Source organism: Heptranchias perlo, chromosome 4 (genome assembly GCF_035084215.1).
Source record: "Heptranchias perlo isolate sHepPer1 chromosome 4, sHepPer1.hap1, whole genome shotgun sequence".
NCBI lineage: Eukaryota > Metazoa > Chordata > Chondrichthyes > Hexanchiformes > Hexanchidae > Heptranchias > Heptranchias perlo.
The window spans coordinates 80,655,809-80,680,209 of record NC_090328.1 but is presented as its reverse complement, the minus strand read 5'-3'; the positions used below and the strand labels follow the sequence as shown (position 1 = coordinate 80,680,209).

The window sequence follows — 24,401 nt, the reverse complement described above, 5'->3', positions numbered from 1 at the left end:
AGCCAAATCATTAACCTTTCTTTCTATTCAGGTTCAGTTGGACCTGCTATATATTTCCAGCATGTTCCGTATGAATAAAAACAGTCAGGGCACGTCTTCATTTCCACTTCCCAGTATTATAAAATAACTGGGATCATTTTTAAAACTTCTGTTGCCTAGCTTTTTTTTGTCTTCGCAAAAAGCCTTTTTTGGGTAAATTTTTAAAAATAGATAGAGGCACAAGAATTTAAAGGAATAGTCTTCTAAACAAAGTTCACCTAAGTTGTGTGTACAAGTCTGCTCATTAGATCTGACATTTTCTTCAGTTTAGAAAAGAATGAAATGTAATTTTACCTTGGCCAGATATTTTTAATTCTTCAATTGTCACTGCATTTAGCAGATGAATGAAGACATTGCACTGGTCCTGTGCTCATTTTAAGAGTTCTGCAGCATTCGACGTTGATGTTTGATGAAGTAGGAGCGTAACAATGCCTGGTGCCAACCCAAACACTGACTAACAGATGTTTATTATAAGTGTGCATTGGCCTCCCATCGCCAATCCTTTTATACTTTATAAGGAATGAAGATCCTTGTACAGGCAAGCAAATCTGTGATTAGAGTAACAGGTTTAAGATGATGTGGAAGAGGGGGACTAAATTCCATGGACAATGATGATCAAAACAATGATGGAACTTTCAATCTAAGAGGAAGCTTTGGTTTGTGAATGTCATATGTAAAATGTACGTGAGCTGGAGGGGCTGTATTAACTGCACTAACGGCAGATGGAAGTAATATAATGCCCCAGCACAGTGGGGCTTTGACATGTTGCACTGTCTTCCTACTGTGGGGCACTTTTATTGATCAGCCTGAGAGAAGGTTGCCCATTTCATCTTTGGCCAGGGATGGTGCATGGCCCACAAGATGGCAGAAAAAAGATAAAAGAAATAAAATAAATACCTTCAAAATATAAATGAGTATAGGTCATGTGGGAACCTATGGTTAAAATGCAGATATAGTCCACACTCATTGAGGCATAACCCTTGGGAGGTAAACCTTTTGCATGTTATAATCTGTGTTATAGTGAGTATTAAGATCTAATGTATCAGGAGCCAAGATCTTGTGGCTTTATAACAGTATTTTTGTGACTCTTACAATGAGGGTAATAATACTTTGATTTTGATATGGACTGTTGCTAGCTGTAGCTTTTTCAAATATTCTGGAATTAAAGTACAGCAAAGGGAAGAACAGCTAAAAATCTGTGGTAATAATGAAAAAATCTTAATAAAGTTGCCAATTTTGGAGTTATTCAAATTATGTAGCGAGATCAACATTCTAATGTTAAGCATTAACGTTTGATGCAACATACTTGGGAAGAACATCATGGGAAAGGAAAAGCACCTTACTTGAAAGCTGTAGTACTTAATATATACTGTAATTCAATATGTTTACTGGCCATAGATGTCATCACTTAAGGAAGAATCCAGTGAGTTCCATGGTATCTCCAGGTGTTTGATCATAGGTTTGTTTCAAATGCTATCACTTGAGCTCACTTGCCTCAGTTAATTTTCATTTACTTTCAGGATGGAGCATCATATGGGAGTCCGGTACTCTACCCCACTAACACTGTTCAGCTCAATCTGCTTCAATTGTGGACTGTCAGCAAGGATTTATTAAGGGAAGGTCGTGTCTGACTTAACATGATTGACCCTCCTTGTTACCTCCTCAAAAAATTCGATGAGGATAGCGCGTTTGATGTAGTCTACATGGATTTTAGCAAGGCTTTTGACAAGGTCCCACATGGCAGACTGGTCAAAAAAGTAAAAGCCCATGGGATTCAAGGGAAAGTGGCAAGTTGGATCCAAAATTGGGTCAGTGGTAGGAAGCAAAGGGTAATAGTCGGTTGTCCGGATGGGATGCATCCTAGGATGCTGAGGGGGGAAATTGCAAAGGTACTGGCCATAATCTTCCAAATGTTACACCCTTGTTCAAAAAAGGGTGTAAGGATACTATAGGCTAGTCAGTTTAACCTCAGTGGTGGGGAAACTTTTGGAAACGATAATCCAGGTCAGAATTAACAGTCACTTGAACAAGTGTGGATTGATTAGGAAAAGCCAGCGTGGATTTGTTAAAGGCAAATCGTGTTTAACTAACCTGATAGAGTTTTTTGATGAGGTAACAGAAAGGGTAGATGAGGGCAATGCAGTTGATGTGTATATAGAATTCCAAAAAGCGTTTGATAAAGTGCCACATGGTAGGCTTGCTATTAAGATTGCGATCCATGGAATAAAGGGGGCATTAGCAACATGGATACAGAATTGGCTAAATGGCAGGAAACAGAGAATAGTGGTGACCGGTTGTTTTTTGGACTGGAGGGAGTTGTGCAGTGGTGTTCCCCAGGGGTTAGTACTAGGACCACTGCTTTTCTTGATACGTATTAATGACTTGGACTTGAGTGTACAGTGCACAATGTATGTGCACAAATCATTGAAGGTGGCAAGGCAGGTTGAAAAAGTGGTTAAAAAGGCATACGGGGTCCTGAGCTTTATAAATAGAGGCATAGAGTACAAAAGCAAGGAAGTCATGATGAACCTTTATAAAGCACTGGTTCGACCACAACTAGAGTATTGTGTCCAGTTCTGGACACTGCACTTTAGGAAGGATGTGAAGGAGATTTACTAGAATGATTCCAGAGATGAGGGACTTAAATTACATGACTGGAGAAGCTGGGATTGTTTTCCTTGGAACAGAGACGGTTGAGAGGAGATTTGATAGAGGTATTCAAAATCATGAAGGGTCTAGACCGGGTAGATAGAGAGAAACTGTTCCCATTGGCGGAAGGATCAAGATCCAGAGGGCATAGATTTAAGGTGATTGGCAAAAGAACCAAAGGTGACATGAGGAAAAACTTTACAGTGGTTCGGATCTGGAAAGCACTGCCTGAGAGAGTGGTGGAGGCAGATTCAATCATGGCCTTCAAAAGGGAACTGGATAAGTACTTGAAATGAAAAAAATCTGCAGTGCTATGGGATTAGGGCAGGGGGCGGGGGAGAGGGACTAGCTGGATTGCTCGTGCATAGAGTCGGCCTGGACTTGATGGGCTGAATGGCCTCCTTCTGTGCTGTGACCTTTCTATGAAGGCTATTTCCAGTGGGGTTCTGCAAGGCTCAGTACTAGGTCCCTTGCTTTTTATGGTATATATCAATGATTTGGACTTAAATGTAGGGGGCATGATTAAGAAGTTTGCAGATGATACAAAAATTGGCCCTGTGGTTGATAGTGAGGAGGAAAGCTGTAGACGGCAGGAAGATATCAATGACTGGTCAGGTGGGCATAACAGTGGCAAATGGAATTCAATCCAGTGAAGTGTGAGGTAATACATTTGGGGAGGGAAAACCAGGCAAAGGAATACACAATAAATGGGAGGGTACTGAGAATTGTAGAGGAATAGAGGGACCTTAGAGTGCATGTCCACAGATCCCTGAAGGTAGCAGGACAGGTAGATAAGGTGGTTAAGAAGGCATCCGGGATACTTTCCTTTATTAGCCGAGGCATTGAATACAAGAGCAGGGAGGTTACGCTAGAACTGTATAAAACACTAGTTAGGCCACAGCTAGAGCACTGCGTACAGTTCTGGTCACCATATTACAGGAAAGATGTGATTGCACTGGAGAGGGTACAGGGGAGATTTGCGAGGATGTTGCCAGGACTGGAGAATTTTAGCTATCAGGAAAGATTGGATAGGCTGGAGTTGTTCTCTTTGGAACAGAGGAAGCTGAGGGGAGATTTAATTGAGGTGTATAAAATTATGAGGGGCCTAGATAGAGTGGATAGGAAGGACCTATTTCCCTTAGCAGAGAGGTCAATAACCAGGGGGCATAGATTTAAAGTAATTGGTAGAAGGATTAGAGGAGAGTTGAGGAGAATTTTTTTCACCCAGAGGATGGTGGGGTTCTGGAGCTCACTGCCTGAAAGGGTGGTAGAGGCAGAAACCCTCATCGCATTTAAAAAGTACTTGGATATGCACTTGAAGTGATGTAACCTACAAGGCTACTCTCCAAGAGCTGGAAAGAGAGATTATGCTGGATAGCTCATTTTTGGCCTTCACAGACATAATAGGCTGAATGGCCTCCTTTTATGGTGTAAATTTCAATGATTCCTGCCAGCCAGTCTCAAATCTGCACTCATGGTAGTCTCTCCTAATTAGGCGATATGGTAATGAGAATCTAAAAAGGGAGCAACATGGATAGAGAAACAAATAAAAGAACGTGGTAATTTACAAAACTATTACTTTCCACAGGACCCAAAGATTTGCACTTCATTTGGGAGAAGAACGGTCAAAGGGTGACCAATTCCATTAAGCACCAAACTCAGCCATTAAAAGATGGGAGAATCCATGTTATCAGCTGGCTGAAGGACACAGTAACAACTGACACGCAGTATCAGTGTCATGTTACATCCAAAAAAGGAAAAGCAAAGTCAAAAGTATTCCTTGTAGTTGAAGGTAAGCAATGCAACAACAACTTGAATTTATTTAGCACTTTTAGTGCAGAAAATGTCCCAAGGCTCTTTACAGAGTGGGGAAAAAAAAGTAGGGATAAGTAACAGAAGCCCAGCCATGAAGGGAGAGATTAGTGTTAATTGTATGATTTATATCAATGAGTGTTAATTGTATTCAGGTGGTGGGTATCAATTGGAGACTCTCTTGTATCCTTTTTATAGGAGAGCTTATCCAGGCTGTGGTGTGTGTGTAAGGGGAATCTCTGTGAATAAAGGCTTGGAAACAACTGATGTCCAGGTTCTAGTATTCTATCCTTCACCATTTGGCTATCCAATTTTAACATGGTAGCAGAGGATGGTTGCCTAAAAGTGAAGGTTGGAAACTATGATTTTTTTTGGACTTGAAAGCCTAGTGGCCATTGTGGAAAATGGCAGAAAGTAAGTTTAAATTGTCGCGGTATGATTTCCCTCCGATGTTCTCGGACTTTAAACTGTATGGCCAGTGGAAGAATGAGGTTGATATGAGGACACAGGTTACTACTCTACCAAAGAGAAAACAAGGCATGTCCTTGGCGTTGTCACTTTCTGAATGAAGTAAAATCAGAAGTAAGGTATTTTCTGAGATGGATACAGATCTTTTGGATACTGATGGAGGTTTTACCGTTCTAATAGAATTTATGAATCAAATCTACAAGAAAGATGACTTGCTAAGTGCCTATGAGGCCTGGTCAGCATTTGATAGATTTCGGAAATCTAATTGTCATTCAATAAAGGAATATATTGTGGACTTTAACAAATTGTACAAAAGGTTGACAAAGTTCAAAATGGGAATCCCTGGATCAGTACTAGTGTTTAAATTACTAGACTGTGCTAAGGTGGCTCATATGGACAGGCATCTGGTCCTAACTGGCATCCAGTTCTCGGAAAAGGAGGCTTTATTGGATCAAATGTCAGCTTCCTTAAAAAGAAAAATCCTGGGGAAACTATCATTCCTTTCAGCCTTCGTGGAACAAATGAGGCCTTCCGCTGTGACACAATAGAAGATTCGATGGTTACCGGGTTTTGAAATATTTCCGATACTAAACCAGGCATCAGACCAGGTTTCAAAAGACCAGATGTAGGCGTCAATATGACAGAAGGATTAAAAACAGCCAGATTGGTGATGAAAGCAGGTACAGCAAATCCAGTTATATCAACAGAAGACAAAATTGAGACAGTAATAACGGGCGAATGACTCCCAGGAATGCTCAAGGAAAAATCAGCAGATGCTTTAGATGTGACTCTAAGTATCATAATGAGGTGAATTGCCCAGAGCGAAGACACAGGGTCTTTGAAATGACATGAAGAAAGTATTTCTGAGGAAGAGGATGAAGATAATGAACATGAACAGATTGCACTGGTCACAAGGTGTTTTAATCCTGTGCTGAATGTATTAGTCGTGGATTCCTTTAATTGTCCGGTATTAGTGCATGTACTTCAACAGTATGTGGGGTAGATTGGTTAAAATGTTATCTTGATTCACCAAGTAGTGAGGATCGACGCAAGGTTAAGGAAGATAAAAGTTCTATATGTTTTACGTTTGGAGATGACAACACCTTGAGGTTACTCGAGAGCAGTAATTTCATGTAAGATAGCTGGAGTAAGCCATTTTTATACGTACGGATGTAATCTCTAGTGAGATACCTCTGCTTTTGGGTAAACCGTCCATGAAAAAGGCAAAAATGCAACTTGACAGGGAATACGATAAGGCAATCGTTTTTAGGAAATTAGTTGATTGGCAGTTTACCTAGACAGGGCATCATTGTATCTCCTTAATGAAACTTGATGTTTCTCATCAGCATGTTAGGCAAGTAGTAATGGCGTCAGACGATAAAGATGAGAGTAAAAAAACAAATTGTCTTAAAATTACATGGACAATTTGCCCACCCTACTTGTCAATGTTTAAAGATCCTGCTAAAAGATGCAGGGGTAGTTGATGAGGAATATACGAGGCTCATAGAAGAGATTAGTGAGAACTGTGAAATCTGTAAGTAGTTTAGACAGACGCCCCCACGTCCTATTGTAAGTGTTCCATTGGCACGTGACTTTAATGAGGTAGTTGCCATGGATCTAAAGGTATGGGAGAAAGACAAATGTTTTCATCTTACATTTTATTGACCTGGCTACGAGATTTAGTATTTCTGCACTAATATATAGTAAGGAGAAGGTGGTTATTATAGATAAAATTATGGAAAAATGGATAGGGACTGGACTTGCAACACCAGCAATGTTTTTAACTGATAATAAAGGTGAAATCACTAACTATGTAGGGAATTCCTTATTTCCTGTAATTCAGGACACTGGATGAATAGTCAAGCAAAGAAAGTCACCCTAACTCACGGTAACTTCATTAATCAAAAGTAATTATTTAATAATGTCATTCATACGAGCATTCATGAAGCAAAATCAAACCATATGTATGACTTTCCTTTATAAAATCCTGCTATACAGTTAATAATTCGTAATGTTATTATGTAATGACTTAATAATTCATACATACATCAGACAAATCATTAATACATATACAAGCTTTAAACCAAGGAATTTGCTCATCGTGTCTGAGGGTTGATCAGCTCTTCAGTCCTCGAGGTCTTCTTCTTGCACGATGTTCAACTGCAGTGTGCGTTCCTTGTGACTGCCGAGTGTTGAAGAGGCTGTTCTTCTTTCAAAGTCATCTTTTTATATTGTTTTTTACCAATAGGACATAGGATTCTTTTTGTCCAATCGCTCCCTGTTGCTATGCCTCAATCATTAACATACTTCAATGATTGAAAGTTTGGGTATGATCATGTAACTGGAGACCCTTTTTATGTAGAAAAGACCACGTGCTTGGACCATAGAATGTAAAAGGCCCCTTTACTATCTCTGTTTATGGTCTTTCATGTAGAGATAGCCCCTTACATTTCTATGCACAGACATTCTTAATGGTCCTGACGTCTCCAATTTTGATTGCTTCAGTGGCTTCAAATCCATTCCTTACACCATTTGATCATATGTTCGGTGCAATAATATTTGATGTTTTATAAATTCCTGTTCTTTGAACAGATTACCAGTTAGGAATGAGAGGCACATGCCTTTTTTTTTATTCGTTCATGGGATGTGAGCGTCGCTGGTGAGGCCAGCATTTATTGCCCATCCCTAATTAACCTTGAGAAGGTGGTGGTGAGCCGCCGCCTTGAACCGCTGCAGTCCGTGTGGTGAAGGTTCTCCCACAGTGCTGTTAGGTAGGGAGTTCCAGGATTTTGACCCAGCGATGATGAAGGAACGGCGATATATTTCCAAGTCGGGATGGTGTGTGACTTGGAGGGGAACGTGCAGGTGGTGTTGTTCCCATGTGCCTGCTGCTCTTGTCCTTCTAGGTGGTAGAAGTCGCAGGTTTGGGAGGTGCTGTTGAAGAAGCCTTGGCGAGTTGCTGCAGTGCATCCTGTGGATGGTACACACTGCAGACACTTCACGCCTATCATTGCTTTCCCGATCCAAAGCCTTTGATGTATGCCCTTGTTGCCTTTTCTTACATTCTGTCTGTGCCCGCATGCAGCAAGACCTGGACAACATCCAAGTTTGGGCTGATAAGTGGCAAGTAACATTCGCGCCAGACAAGTGCCAGGCAATGACCATCTCCAACAAGAGAGAGTCTAATCACCTCCCCTTGATATTCAATGGCATTACTATCACCGAATCTCCCACCATCAACATCCTGGGGGACACCATTGACCTGAAACTTAACTGGACCAGCCACATAAATACTGCAGCTACAAGAGCAGGTCAGAGGCTGGGTATTCTGCGGCGAGTGACTCATCTCCTGACTCCCTAAAGCCTTTCCACCATCTACAAGGCACAGGTCAGGAGTGTGATGGAATACTCTCCACTTGCCTGGATGAGTGCAGCTCCAACAACACTCAAGAAGCTCAACACAATTCAGGACAAAGCAGCCCGCTTTATTGGCACCCCAACCACCACCCTAAACAGTCACTCTCCTCACCACTGGCGCACCGTGGCTGCAGTGTGTACCATCCACAGGATGCACTGCAGCAACTCGCCAAGGCTTCTTTGACAGAACCTCCCAAACCCGCAACCTCTACCACCTAGAAGGACAAGGGCAGCAGGCACATGGGAACAACACCCACCTGCACGTTCCCCTCCAAGTCACACACCATCCCAACTTGGAAATATATCGCCGTTCCTTCATCATCGCTGGGTCAAAATCCTGGAACTCCCTTCCTAACAGCACTGTGGGAGAACCTTCATCACACAGACAGCAGCGGTTCAAGAAGGCGGCTCACCACCACCTTCTCAAGGGCAATTAGGGATGGGCAATAAATGCTGGCGTTGCCAGTGATGCCCACATCTCACGAACGAATAAAAAAAAATTACCCCCTGCTGTGTTGAAAAGCTTGCGTTTCCAAAAGCCTATGTGTTTTGAAAGCCTGACAACACTTCAAGCTCAATATTATCCACCTAGTTTCTTTATTTAATAATCTAGATATCTATCCGCAGTACAATGTCTTCGATCCCAAAACTCATACTTCTCCAATGCCATCAGCGTCATTGAGGGAGAACAGGATTTGCAAGAACACAGTTCACTACATTACTGTGTTTGGAGGTTTTCAAATGTCTTTGTTTAAAAGGGATACAGTTAACCCTTTCCTTCAAATGTCTTTTGTTAAAGGGGTTTTGAACTCCACGTGGAGTTCAGAAATATGTGTGAGAATATGAATATAATTGTCATAAATACAGCAGCTGAGAGCCCTTTCAGCATAGGTCTTTGTGAAAGGAATCATGCTGTGATCGATAACACGGTGCATAAAATTTTGGCTGATCGGACGAGTGTAAATTGTCGATCACCCTGGCATGGGCAGTTCATGCAAAGAATTCTCTTCAGGTGGTTGGAGGATATAGCCCTTACCAACTAGTCTATGGGTTCAATCCCAAATTACCTTCTGTTCTTTGTGATAATCCTCCTGCTCTAGAAGGTACTACAATTAGCGGCATTTTTTCCTGAGCATTTAAATGCTATGCTCGCAGGGAGACAGGCTTTTATCAAGGCTGAGGTATCAGAGAAAATTCATAGAACACTAAGGCATCGTATTAGACCATCTGAGACAGAGTTCAATTCAGGAGATTTGATATACTGTAAATGAGAGGATCATAGGGAATGGAAAGGCCCTGGTAAGATAATAGGTCGTGATGGTAAGTCCAACATGGCAATCAAACTGTTAAGGTTCAATCCTCACGATTAATTGGAATTTTGGAATTAATTATAAAATCTCGGACTCTGAGCAGTTGATAGAAGTAAACGAGGCACCTAGCGCCTCAGATATTAGTGATTTTTTTGAAGAGGTTCCTGAGGAACAGACTGAGGTAGATCAAGGTGTTGACCGGAGGTCACCAGTTACAGTTACTGGCTTAGTACAAAGAGGGGAAGAGTCAATTCTCTCTTAACTCTCAATTCACTTTATTCACGCCGTTAGATCATATACATATAGCTTATACGTCTGGTTAGATATAGACATGCAGTTTGCACCAGGTTACACAGTTTTATACCCAAACTAAACGCACACCCACTAGGTTTCTCTGACACTCCGAGTGGTCACAGAATATAAAGGATAATACCCTAAAAGGAGAGCTGACGCTGGCCAGGTGTTCCGTTCTCTCTCTCTTTCGACGTCTTCTCTACATCCCTGACGTAGGGTCTTCCACTTCCGCGATGGTTGGTCTCCGGAGTCTTCGCTCTGGCTCCACGCCCCAGATCCTTCATTCTTATTCCGAATCTTATCTCTTCAAGCTGTGTTGTCTCTCTCTTTCGTTGGTTTAGGCTTGCTCGCTTTTGCCTGTGTCTTCTCCTCATTGGCTCTGTCCCAAGGACTTTGGTAGCATTACCTCATTACTCCTTTTCTAAATAAGGACTTGTGTCTTATCACATCGCCTTTGTCTTTCACAAAACTTAGCTAATTCAAACCAGTTCCAGCCAGCTCAGGCCAGCGACTGAACTCAGGTTACTTCAGTTCAAAAGTTGTTCTTGCCTGTGTATCAGCAGCTGGGGAATCTCAGGTTACTTTCTGCAGCCCCTGGCCAACAAAGGGCTGGACAGTGGTAATGTCAGTGATCAAGAAACACATGACAGAGCTATCACATCCACAGAACAATTACCTAAAGTAGGTACATGGGTGACATAAGTTCGAGAAGGAACTAATGAATGGAGGAATGCAACAATTTTGGGACGTGCAGGCAAAGCTACTGGTAGGTTTAAATTTTGGTTGAATGTTCAGGATGATGGCCATGAAGCAAGGTCCATGGACTGGCAGAATGGGATAAAAGAGTGAAGAGTACGAAAGAGTACAGGTGGTGATAGGGAGCCTGGAAATGAATCTCGCATCAGAAAACTATCTTGAACTAGAGATGAAAGAGGGAGATCTCGCAATAGTAGTCCCTACAGACATAGAAGTGAAAGTAGAGGATGTAGCTTGACTAGGTCAGACAATGAAGCAAAGACCACTGAACAGTCACGTAACAGAACTGGAAGCAGAAGTCCTCATGATCGTGAAGTTTTGGTGGCTGCCAATAAACTTGAGGATAAACGAGTAAGAGAGTTAGATAGTTGGAAAGAATTTGGAGTTTATTCTGAGGTAACAGATAAAGGTCAACCAGCTTTGTTGCATTGGTTGGGTTTGTACTGGAAAAAGTCCTTACAGATGGGACTTATAAGGCTAAAGTGAGGTTGGTAGCTAGGGGTTTAGCAGAGAAACTGGGTGAATCAGATGTTCGTGTGGATTCTCCCACTGCTGGAAAGGCAATCTTAAAAATCTTTTTCGCTCTTTGGGAACATTTTCATGGGAATGTAGGTCAATTGACATAAAAGCCGCTTTTCAGCAGGACGATAGTTTTCAGAGAGCAGTGTTTCTGAAACCGCCTAAAGAGGCAGCAGATGCAGAAGGAAAACTATGGAAACTAAACAAATGCATCTATGGCCTGAATCACGCTTCCAGGGTATGGTATTTTTCGGTGAAATCTGTTTTGCTGAAAATAGGTTGTGTTCAACTAAAAGCAGATCCTGCGATGTTTTATTGGTACCATAACGGAAAATTTTCAGGCACCTTCATGATGCATGTTGATGATTTCTTATAAGGTGATACTGCGGAATTTGAGATTCGTCATTAATAAGATTACAGTAGAATTTAAAATTGGGAGTTAGGCCTGAGGGGCTTTTAAATAAATTGGTTTAGATATTAAGCAGAGTGGGTCTGGTATAACTTTAAATCAATAGTTCTATTTAGAGAGTGTTACTCCCATCCCAGTGAACTGTACTAGGTCATCACAGAAACGTGATGTTATATCTAAAGAAGAGGCAGAGCAATTACGAAGCTTAATTGTCAGTTGAACTGATAGTGCACTCAGACTAGACCAGATGCTAGTTTTGATGTGTTGGAGTTAAGTACTTCAATGAAACACCCCACAGTAGAGAATGTTTTAAGGGCAAATAAAACATCACGACAGTTAAATATAGATAAATGAGTACTTAAGCTCCCATTCTGAGGTGACTCAAACAAAATGAAGCTAGTTATCTTTAGTGATGCTTCACATGCTAATCTTCCTGATGGGTATTCTCGTGCAGCTGGTTTCATCATGTTTCTTATGGGTGAGAATGGGAAATGTTGTCCTTTTAGCTTAGGAAGCTAAGAAAATAAAAAGGATTGTTAAAAGTCCTCTGGCTGCTGAAACACCGGCTCTTGTCGACGCAGTGGATATGGGATTCTAATTGGCAAATATTTTGAGTGACATCCTGTACAATGGGAGGACTGAAGATAGTATACCCATCGAATGATATGTAGACAAATGTTCATTGTGGGATAATGTACACTCTGCAAAAAATGTGAGTGAGAAAAATTACGGATTGACCTTGCTGGCTTGAAACAAATGCGGGAGAGAAAGGAAATCTCTAAAATTAAATGGGTGGATTCAAGCCATCGACTGTCGGATTGTTTTACTAAAAGTACATGTACGAAGAAATTATTAGGGGTCCTGGAGAAGGGTCGCCTCACAATGTAATGATTTGTATAGTATAAGTTGTACAGAGTATGGAAGTTTTGATTTTTTTGAAATTTTTATTTATATTGTGTATATGTAAAGTTATTTTTTTAAATTTAAAGAGAGAAGGGAATCTGTTAATTGTATGAGTGTTAATTATATTCAGGTGGTGGATAACAGTTGGAGACTCCCTTATATCCTTTTTATGGGAGAGCTTATCCAGGGTGTGGTGTGTGTAAGGGGAATCCCTGTGAATAAAGGCTTGGAAACAACTAAAGACCAGGCTCTAGTATTCTATCCTCTGGCTATCCAATTTTAACAATCAGGAGGGGTGACCAAAACTTAATTGAAATGATGGATGTTGAGAAGATATTTAATGCTAGAGAGGTTTAGGGAAGGAGCTGCAGAGAGTAGGGCTACAAGGCTGAAGGCTCTGCAACTAATGGGGTGAAGGGAATGCACAAAAGGGAAGACTCGAGAGGACTTAAGCATGTGGGAGGAGATATGCAGCTGGAGGAGGTTACAGAGATAGGGTAGGCGAGGAAATGGAGGGATTTGATGACAAGGATTTTAAATTTAATGTGTTGGGGACTGCGTGCCAATGTCGGTTAGCAAAGGTGGGGTCATGGGCAAGCCAGTCTTAGAGCAAGGGTGCTGTGTTTTGGACCAGTTGGAATTTATGGAGGGTGGAGGATGAGAGACCAGTGAAGAGGGCCTTTGTTTTCTCCACTCCTCTGCTGAAGGCTCTAATCTTTATTGAATGACAGTTCCACAAATCTTCATCCCACCAGATTACGGCCCAGGCAATGAAGATGAAAATTATCCCTAATGCCTGAAGGAGAGGAGGGGAGAAAATTGGTCAGAGAAAAAAAAAACACAAAGTAGCCAGAACTTTGTGTGGATAATGTTCAACAAGAATTTCTTGAATGAAGGAAACGGCCTCAGCAGAAGGGCGTGGTTCTTACTGTCAAAAATATATACAAAAATGACATTTAGGCTTTTTTCTTTGATAAACTTAGAGGGAAATGTTCACTCTTAGACAATGTAGGGAATTAACCTTTCTTGTGTTTACATGACAACTATCGAAGCTGAGGGTTTAAGGACAAAAACAAAAGGTATGAAATGTGAGGGGAAAGAACCAAAGTGAAAGAGCAGATATTATTGCTGGAGTCACATGGATACCCATTCAATCAAAGTACACTATAGTTAAAGCTTCTCTATGAATTAACCTTGAAAAAGCATTCCTCAAAAACTACACTATAGTTAAAGCTTCTCTATGAATTAACCTTGAAAAAGCATTCCTCAAAAACTATTAAAATATTCAAGTTATGAAAAGTTTCCTTGTTCCTCATCACTAATTTTTTTTTACATTGGGTCACTGAAGATATGTTTTCCAGTATAAACCCTGAATCAACTCTGTTCTATAATAGTTTTATATAAGATTATCTGGCATATAATGTGTGTGCACTTTATCTTAATAATCCAATTTATTCCTCCTGTTGAACCATACGTGTGAGTGGAATTGAGCACATTGTTGCTTGGTCAAGAACATTATATCAAAGCTAGTTAAATTTATGGATTACTTGACCAGCTGTGTTCCCCAAGGTGGAACATTCTAGCGTACCAAGACACTGCATCTAGTGCATAGGTTTTCAAAATGGGGATCCCAGATGCTAGGGGGATCACATAGGGATTTTAGGGGATCTACAAGGTAATAAGACATCTATTTGTTGGTTTCTGTATTTTGCCCTTTTTTTGTATTTGTTTTTAAGTTAATGGTGTGTTATTTCTCTTGCTGTAGACTAATAAGGTTTTTCACAGTGACAGCACTATTTCCCTTTGAGTACTTAACACTGATAAATTAAGAAATTAAGATGGGGTCTCTGGGAATGTGTAAATATTTTCAGCACCCACCCCCCTCCCCCCACTTCCCATATAGCATCTGATCAACAAACAATTGGTGGGATAGTTTAAATGATTAGTTTCCTATTGGAACATTGAGTTTAAGCAGATGCACATGGCCTCATTTCAACTCCCTCAACTGGTTTCACACAGTACAGTACACATGCAAAGATGATTTATTTGAATAAGACCATAAGAACATAAGAAATAGGAGCAGGAGTAGGCCAATCGGCCCCTTGAGCCTGCTCCGCCATTCAATAAGATCATGGCTGATCTGATCCTAATCTCAAATCTAAATTCATGTCCAATTTCCTGCCCGCTCCCCGTAACCCCTAATTCCCTTTACTTCTAGGAAACTGTCTATTTCTGTTTTAAATTTATTTAATGATGTAGCTTCCACAGCTTCCTGGGGCAGCAAATTCCACAGACCTACTACCCTCTGAGTGAAGAAGTTTCTCCTCATCTCAGTTTTGAAAGAGTAGCCCCTTATTCTAAGATTATGCCCCCTCGTTCTACTTTCACCCATCCTTGGGAACATCCTTACCGCATCCACCCGATCAAGCCCCTTCACAATCTTATATGTTTCAATAAGATCGCCTCTCATTCTTCTGAACTCCAATGAGTAGAGTCCCAATCTACTCAACCTCTCCTCATATGTCCACCCGCTCATCCCCGGGATTAACCGAGTGAACCTTCTTTGTACTGCCTCGAGAGCAAGTATGTCTTTTCTTAAGTATGGAGACCAAAACTGTATGTAGTATTTCAGGTGCGGTCTCACCAATACCTTATATAACTGCAGCAATACCTCCCTGTTTTTATATTCTATCCCCCTAGCAATAAACGCCAACATTCCGTTGGCCTTCTTGATCACCTGCTGCACCTGCATACTAACTTTTTGATCTTCTTGCACTAGGACCCCCAGATCCCTTTGTACTGCAGTACTTTCCAGTTTCTCGCCATTAAGATAATAACTTGCTCTCTGATTTTTCCTGCCAAAGTGCATAACCTCACATTTTCCAATATTGTATTGCATCTGCCAAATCTCCGCCCACTCACCCAGCCTGTCTATATCCCCCTGTAGGTTTTTTATGTCCTCCTCACTCTCCACTTTCCCTCCCATCTGCAAACTTTGATATGTTACACTCGGTCCCCTCCTCCAAATCGTTAATATAGATTGTAAAGGGTTGGGGACCCAGCACCGACCCCTGCGGAACACCACTGGCTACTGGTTGCCAGTCCGAGAATGAACCATTTATCCCAACTCTCTGCTTCCTGTTAGATAACCAATCCTCCACCCATATTAGTTTTTAATTTCCAAGTATTGTAAGATTAGATAACTCAATGATATGGCTGTAGAATTTACTTTATCTACTTTTTGGATTTAGATGCCCTTGCCCAAAAGAGGTGGTCGAAGGAATTGGCCAAGTGGAGGAAGGCAATAGGTGACCATGAACAAATGATGCAGGCTTGGATGAAGTCATGGGTAGGAAGAAGCAGCACACAAAGTGTGTCAATTATTCTCTTAAGAGTTCCTCGCTACTTACACAAGGTTCCAGCGTTAGAGCCACAATGACGTTAGAATCCCAGTTTTCAGGCGTGCTTTAAATTCCAATGTTTCAGGCTCCATAATCCTATTCTAACACTTCAAAATTAAGAATTAAAATACTTTTATTTATATAAAACTGCATTTGTTAACATGATTCCTTCCTGCATTTTTGCAATTATTTTTCTTCACATTCTTAACTAGCCCAATATCACACGCCCCTCCTTGTCCACGAGCCTAAGCAATCTATTCCTACAGAATATTGATCTTGTGTCAGTCACCAGGAGATGTATCAGAGTGCTGTGGCTTGAAGTCACTTTGAGTTTCACTATCTTGCTAGCTTCCAATGTCTTGCAGTTTCCCCAGAAAACATAACAGAGTAAGAACTCATTGTTGAGAAATTCTGAGCCTCAGCCCACCATTATATTGTGCAGTAGATGAACACAGTATCTATTTTTTAAGGCACTTGGGCTTTCAGTGCAAATTTCCACACATTTAGAAAATATGCTGACATTAATGTGAATTCTCCACTTTGTGCATAAGCCATAATTGTGGTCCACGTAAATGAGATTACTAATGCAATGGCACATAATGCTAATTTACGGGTAGTTTTGTTGAATGGGCTTGTGTCAGGCAATTAAATCAGGCGAGCTGTGGATTGCCAATGAGGAGCCCCGACGCAGCTCACCTCTCGGGGCCTTATGAATTTTGGCCATGCCAGGACAAGGGGTGGCGATCAGGAAGGGGGCAAGGGTGAGTCAGTAGCGGGCCGCAGTTCTTTTGTGGAAAGAGGAGGAGCACTCCTATTTGCGCATTGCAAGCTCCAACTAGGGGAAACAAATTTAGGTGTCTGGGTCTGAAATGAGTGCAGGAACCTCATTTCAATATTCCGTGCTGATCGAGTACGGGCCTCTGCATTACTAAATTGGTTATTGTAGCGCCAGCTTTAGGCCCATGATCTTATAGAGATATATAAGACAGTAAACTCTACGGCAAAGGTAAATCTGGAAAATTACTTTAAACTTAATTGAAAGAGGAGGACAAGGGAATACAGGTTCAAAGCAGTAAAAGGCAAATTTCGGACTGACGGGCAGATCTCCACCACACAAAAGTCTTTGGTCCATTGCACTATTACTCAATTACTCCTCCCCTTCCACATATGCTCATTTTTTCTGCTCTTTTAGCCCGAGCTCTTTTTCCCCCCCACACCCCAGGAATGAAATATTGCCTGTTTCAGAGGGCAGATAAGGAAACTACTCTCAGAGCAGTGCCAGGCTTGAGCTAGGTGCTAGAATGAAAGTAGCCTGGATCGATTTCCTAATTTTCACTGACTTGCTATGATGAAGCAAGTTTCCCTAATATCACAGACAAGATTAGAAAACCACCATGATGGGAATTTCCAGGCACCAGTCTGTGCATTACCACTTTGTGACACAGCATGTTAAACTAATTAGCTATGCCACTGGATCTTTTTAGTACGTGGAATCTGTTGCAGTCTTAACCTCCAACAGCTCAACTATCTTAACTATGAAGTGAACCTTAACCACTTTCTTTTTAAATTCTTATTACAGGACAGCTGTGAGAAGGAGAACCGAGAATAAGATACACAAGAAAGGATTTGTATCTGATTAATGAAGGTCAGCTGTCATTTTGCTACAAGGACCAGCAACCTTGTCAATGTCAGAAGAGCTCATTTTTGATTTTGAACTTTTAAAGGACAACCGCACAGTTTACTGAATTTGTAGTTCATCATAAATATGTATCATAAATTATGGGACTATTTCCAGTCAGTAGCAGTGCAATGAGCTATGTACATGCTCCTTTGATTCAAGTCTACGATACCTTAAATTTGACAGATTTAATGCCAATTTGTAAAGCTTGTTCCTCACCAAAAATTGTATTTGAAACAAGACCCTTTTCACAAAAGTAGCAGAGACTGAGGTCCTCTACTGTTTACAAATCATAATGATGTTGTTTTGCTTGTTCCTGCCTTTGAGATCAGCAAAAAATGAGCACAGCAGAACTGAGGTCCATTGTAAAAAAAATACTCATTACAGGATATTAGTCACAGTTACATTGCAAAATTTACAAAAGAGTTGATGTTATAAGATGGTATTTTTGAGAAATGGAATGCAGTTTCCAAATACATTCATTTCATCACTACTGGAGATTAGAATAATTCTACAGTCCTGGATTATTCATTTTGCTTTGTAGCAGAGATCTTTGTGTAAGTAAAAGCCAACAACCAAGATCCTTTTTTTAACACATAACTATTGTAAGAACTTTAATGATCTAGATTTCCTACCAAGAACAATAACAATACATATTACTGGACAACCTGTCATGGTGCAACATAACAATTAATGAAATAGTGCCTTAGTCTGGAACTTCTGTATTTTCAGTGGACACCAAAAATGTTATGTTGTGTGTGTAAAACATTTATTCTTTTGATGAAAGTTTCAGAATTATGACTTTGATCCTGAGAATTTTAAATAAAGTGTAAGAGATTTTCAGAGTTGTTTGAATGCATAGAGCTGTGCTATTTTGCATCAGTAAAACCCTTCCTCTAAATACCGCTCTTATTATCTGAGAAGTAACACTGAAGATCAACAAAGCCAAAGAGCTTTGAAGCACTGTTGTCATAAGCCAAGTCAAGAACCATAAAGATGCAGAAAACTACGAGGATGGGTGGCATAATTCTTTAGAACATTGTCCCTGACTCCTGAACCAGGGGACCTGACTTCACATCCCAAACTTGACTGATGTTTGTACTTGTTGGCTCTTTTCCAGGTAAGGTTTTTTTTTCCGGTTCTCAACTGGGCTATGAGATGAAGCATTTCAAGGTAATACACTTGGCCATCTCACGGCAGTTTATAGTCAGGACTGCACCACTCTGGTTCCCCATACAGAAATACATCGTCTAGTCATATTTTGGGAATTTTTTTAAGTAAAATTTAGTTATCTGATGAGGGATGTCCAGGACAACAACCACCTTATGTGAGTGTGTGAATCTGCAACTGTAGGGAACCTTGTCCTGGCATAGTCCTTGCTGCTTGATAGTCCACCCAGTTAATATCCAAAATGGACAGCAGTGTGATATGGCAACACGACACAGTGAAACTGAAGAAAATTAACATGTTTGTGAGCCGTCGCTCAGTTGGTAGCACTCTTGCCTCTGAGTCAGAACGGTTCAAGCCCCACTCCAGAGAGTTGAACACAAAATCTAGGCTTACATTTCAGTAGTGAAGGAGCACTGCATTGTCGGAGGAGACGTTAAACCAAGGCCCTGTCTGCCCTCTCAGGTGTATGTAAAAGATCCCATAGCGCTATTCGAAGAGCAGGGGTGATCCCCCTAGTGTCCTGGCCAATATTTATCCCTCAACCAACATCACTAAAACAGATTATCTGGTCATTATCACATTACTGTTCACGGGACCTTGCTGTGTGCAAAATAGCTGCCACGTTTCCTACTATATAACAGTGACTACACTTCAAAAGTACTTAATTGGCTGTAAAGCTCTTTGAGATGTCCCGAGGTCGTGGAAGGTGCTATATAAATGCAAGTTCATTCATGTCTGTGCATTTACAAAGTTCAGCAATTGGAAAAGTTCCCTGCATACTCCCTCATGGGACTGCACGTTTACAGTGAAAAGCATTAAGCATAACAATCTATTAGGATGTTCAATATTTGCACACTTACCTTGGTGGTCATAGTAAGCTGAAACACATTGTCATGTCACTTGCACATCACCATGACAACAAAGATGGGCAACTCTTCTGGCTTTCCTCTCTGAACAGTAAAAAGTTTGTTAAATACTTTTTCACGAAGACACTCTTGGGGTAATTTGGAATTTGTGCGATAGTGTAAAACAGGTGATAGCGAATTGGCAGCCAGTTTTAAATCTCTCCCGATTTTTATTTCCATTGAAGTCGATGGAAATAAAAATCAGAAGAGATGTAAAAAAGGTTGCCAATTTGCTATCACCTGTTTTACACTATCGCACAAAGTCAAAATTACCCCTTCTCTCTTTAAAGCAGGTGACCACTCTAGTCTTTGAACTAGCTTTGTAGGTTCATGTAGCAATATATTTGAACGTAAGAATAGCATTTCTTGTGTAGTTTCTTTTAGCGTCACTGAAAAAATACATGTAAATAACCGTTAGACTTGTCAGTGGAATAATACCTGTAAAATAATCATAAACGCAAAGAAAAAGATATTACAACAGAAATTAATTGTATTTCTACTTGTCAAGTTCTGACGTCATTATGTATTTCTGAGGATGCTCATAGTATAATGGATCACTACTACAGGTTTCTCTGCACCAAAGTGGACACATTTTCTGGTAGCAGCTTTATGCTAAAACCCACTGTTATGAATTGGGTTCAGTATTTGAAGCCCAAATGTTGTATACATATCAGAACTTTTTAACAGTAGCAAATGGTATGAGAGAGGCAGGAGTGGTAACGGGAAGTGGGATGCGGTGCTTATCAACAACTCCTGTTGCTTGATTATCCTAGCAGGAATTTTCTAGTATTTGAATTATCATTGAGGGAGAAGTGTTATTCCTGAGGAACTGGTGCTGAAAGGAACTCAGAATTCAGGAGATTTATAGTAGCAAATCAAGGATGCATTTCAGGCCAAATCTAACCCTCATTTGATGCTTTTCATCTATGTTTGCGGTTCTGGTTGTTTATGTCACCACTAATTGACCACTCAACGATCCTAGCTCCAATGATCACTGACTTCATTCCCTGCTCCCTTTTCTCTGGCACTGCTCCCTCCACCTTCAAAACTGCATTGCCCACAGCCTTCAAAATCAGTCTTTGTCCTCTCCAATTGCTGCCCCATTCCCACCCTTCCTTTCCCCTCTATCGCCCACAATACTGAAACCTTTCTGGTCATAGACACCAGTGGTATCATGTGACTGTGACCATTGCACATTATCCCTCCTTGTTCTCATTATGACTTCTCAATATGGCTAATTACTCCATCTTCCTCGATCACCTGTTCTCTGTGGCACTACCCTTTCGTGGTTCCATTCTTACTAGTCTCTCGCAATAGCTTCTCATCTGGTCATTTAGGTTGAACCCGAAAGTCTGCAACCTCAGTGCCCTACTTCTCCCTCAGCTGATCTTCAAGCTCCGCATCAAGTCCATCAACAAGAATTTTCATTTCCAAAATATTATCTGCCTATTCATCCACTCATTCTCATGGCTACTGAAACCCTTCATACATGATTTTGTCGCTTCCAGGCTCAAGTTTTCCAAAACCTTTGAAGCTGAACTTCCGAGCTCCACCCTACACAAACTACAACTCATCCAGAACGTCACCACCTGCATCCTATCTCATACTAAGTCCTGCTCACCCATCACTCCAGTCCTCACTGACCTCCACTGCCTCTTCACTCTGAGCTCAATGAATTCAAAATGCTCATCCTCATTTACAAATACTTACTCCATTGCCTAGCCCATCCTACCTCTGCGACTTTCACAGTGAATGTTCCAGTTCTTCTGAGACTGGGCTTCTGTATAATTCTCCTCCCTCTGCTCCACTATCAGCAGTACATCAGTCAGCCATCATGACTCTGCCTTGCTACCTCTCTCCTCACCTTTGAAAACTTCCACAAAACTTACCTTTTTGACCACGCCTTCAGTCGCCACCCCAAAACCTCTTCCTTCCTGTCTCACCTCCACCTTTTGTGAGGTGCATTGAGATGTTTCATTACATTAAAGGTGGTACGCAACTGTAAGATGTTTTTTAAACCAATGAATCCAAGCTGGGAATGGCAGGCTCCCTTAGCTTCATAGCTGGGCTCAAAATCATCCCAGTGTACCCTGGTCTAGTAACTCCATTTAAAAAAAACTTATTGATGTTTCTCACGTGTAAAATGTAACTCATTTAAATCACTTAAACATTTGTGATTTGGTGTTTGGACTCTGCCTGTACAATTCATTTTAAAACATGACTTTAAATACCGAACTTTTTTGAAATGATTTTTTAAAAAATGATTGTCTATCCCGACTATTATTAGACCCTATTTTAAATCAGAATTCCATAGAACTAGGTCATCCCAGCTTGCATTTGGTGTAGCACCAAAGTAATATATATTATTTATATATTTTTAAATCATAATTTATGAATTTACTGAAAAATGGTTCCTGCTGCCTGCAAAAACTGTTAGAAATATCGCTCCTTCAGTACCTAGATAAGCAAGTTAGAAAACACTGTCATGGTTTTGATCAGTCTGGTTTCATGTGATTGCTATGGCTGTGGAAAGTGAAGGAAATGAGCAAATATAGGACAATCTTCTGAAACAAGTGGCAGTTTCATGATTCAGCCTGTGCTTCAATTTCATGGTAAATTTGAAGTCACTTTCAACACACTAGTGACCATACTTGGTTGTGATGCATGTCTGCTCCACTTATCATAATTTTCTTCAGATTTCGTTTTCTGTTATTTTACACTCCACCTAAAACCTAGATACATATAGATTTAAACCTGTGCAAAACACCAAAGCAATCACATCAAGTTTGTATTTTCAGAATGCTATAAGTCAAACAACCCATAAAATTTCACATTACAACCTGGTCTTCAAAGATTATAGAAAATGTTTGCATGCCATAATATGGAAAAAGTTGGTATTTTTGAAAACTAAAACGGATTTTTAAAGAGTTCAGGGTAGAAACCAGCTTCAATGAATATAATAGGCTTTTAACTATTTATATATTCATTGCCTTACAGTAGGCAAATAGATCAGACAACTAATGACCCCCTGTTATACTCATCTGGCACCATACAAATTGAAATGTGTACCTATGCTAAATGTATATATATGGATAAGGTATTCAGAAATACAGCCTCAGTAAAATTCAAACACAGTATAAACCTGAATAATGAACAAGGTGCACTTTAAATTACATGAACCAATCATCTGTATCTGAAAATCTGCTAAATCGATGGAAAAAAATATTAAAGGCTGTGGATATGTGTGATAATTTTCAAAAGCTATAAAGGTTTTAACCAAACTCAAAATTTTGGAACTTAAATGCCTGCAAATAGTTTTAATTTTCAGACGTCCCCATTTCACTGCCTGGGCCTTCATTTTTAACCTTTATCAAAGAGACCCAAAGATCCATAATTGATTACAATAAATTCACAAATCTAAATAGTTCTACTATAAATAACAATTAAAATATAAATGAAAGTTCAAGCTGTGCAGAGACATGCAGATTCAAATCAGTTTAGTTTCAGTTTGAATGATTTATTCACATTCCACTGGACATAGATGGGCAGAGGTCATGGTTGGATTCTCTATCACACAAGCAGCTCCCACCATACTTGCCCTTCTTAGCTGAAGTCACTTGAAAACATTAGCAGGGTCAATCTAAGATTGGTCAAGGTGTTGATTCCCTTGGCAACCATAACTGCTTTACAAAATTAGATCCAAGCCTGATCACTGAAGGGAAAATAGTCTGAATTGAAATGAGCTGGAACTTTGGGTTGTGTTGTGAACATACTGAATGGTCAGCCCTCGAGCCACTAGATGCTCAGAACAGCCAGAACTGAAGAGAGGCTAAATATTCTGAAGTAAGTATATTGATTTTGGTGAAGATATTTTGAAGTAATGTCATGGAGAATGGGATATATTAAATTTAACTAATACATCTACAGACAAAAGCCTTAGTTTTGTGACTTTTGATCACCAATGTGCCTAATTTTTATTTATATATTCCTCATTCAAATGTTTACCTTGAATGTCCTTACTGCTGTCCTCCCTCCATTGTCTTTTATTCTAGGTCACAAACTTTTCCATAGTGCTAGTCAACAGGATTCCGCAAAATCAACCAACAAGTGGACTCTTTCTGCAATGCAGGAATTATCATGCCATTTTTTCTCCTGCCCCTCCCCTGCCGAAGACTGCACCATGTATTGGACCAGCTGAGAACTGTGACAGACATTCCTTACTAAGACTGAATGTCAGTTATGGCTGGGATTTCATGCTAGAGATGCCTAGGCTGACTTACCAACCTCCCCTACAATTGTAACTATTACTCTTCACACAATACCCAGCACACAAATTATCAGCACTCTAAATTATTTTCTCTAAAATAATTTAAATTTACTGCCTAAAATGTGATGTTCTCAGAAAAATATAAATGCTAGGAAGCCAATAAATACATGTATGATCAGATCGCTCTTAATTCTCCATTGGTGATGTTTCCACTGGGCACTGTATATAATTAAATTGTTCTTTACTAACTGATTTGCGATTAAAATCTTTCCCCATGACTTTTTTAAAAAAAAACTGTTTTCTCTTTCAATACTTTGCGGTTCCTGTAATTAGACATTGTCCTCTATGTTCCAGAGGCTGTACCTTGTTGGAGATCTGGCCGTGCACAGGTTATATGGCTTGGA

General features: G+C 40.3%; 1 protein-coding gene across 1 annotated transcript in view; it reads left to right on the top strand.

The window, feature by feature from the left end:
* The window catches only part of sema4d (sema domain, immunoglobulin domain (Ig), transmembrane domain (TM) and short cytoplasmic domain, (semaphorin) 4D), a 184,641-nt gene extending 166,156 nt beyond the window's left edge, over window positions 1-18,485 (top strand). Inside the window, exons 16-18 of the mRNA XM_067983231.1 lie at window positions 4,277-4,480; window positions 15,828-15,925; window positions 17,557-18,485. Coding sequence (XP_067839332.1) covers window positions 4,277-4,480; window positions 15,828-15,925; window positions 17,557-17,586 — 332 coding nt within the window. The 3' untranslated portion in view covers window positions 17,587-18,485. The remainder of the gene's footprint in view (window positions 1-4,276; window positions 4,481-15,827; window positions 15,926-17,556) is intronic.
* Window positions 18,486-24,401: the final 5,916 nt, after the last annotated feature.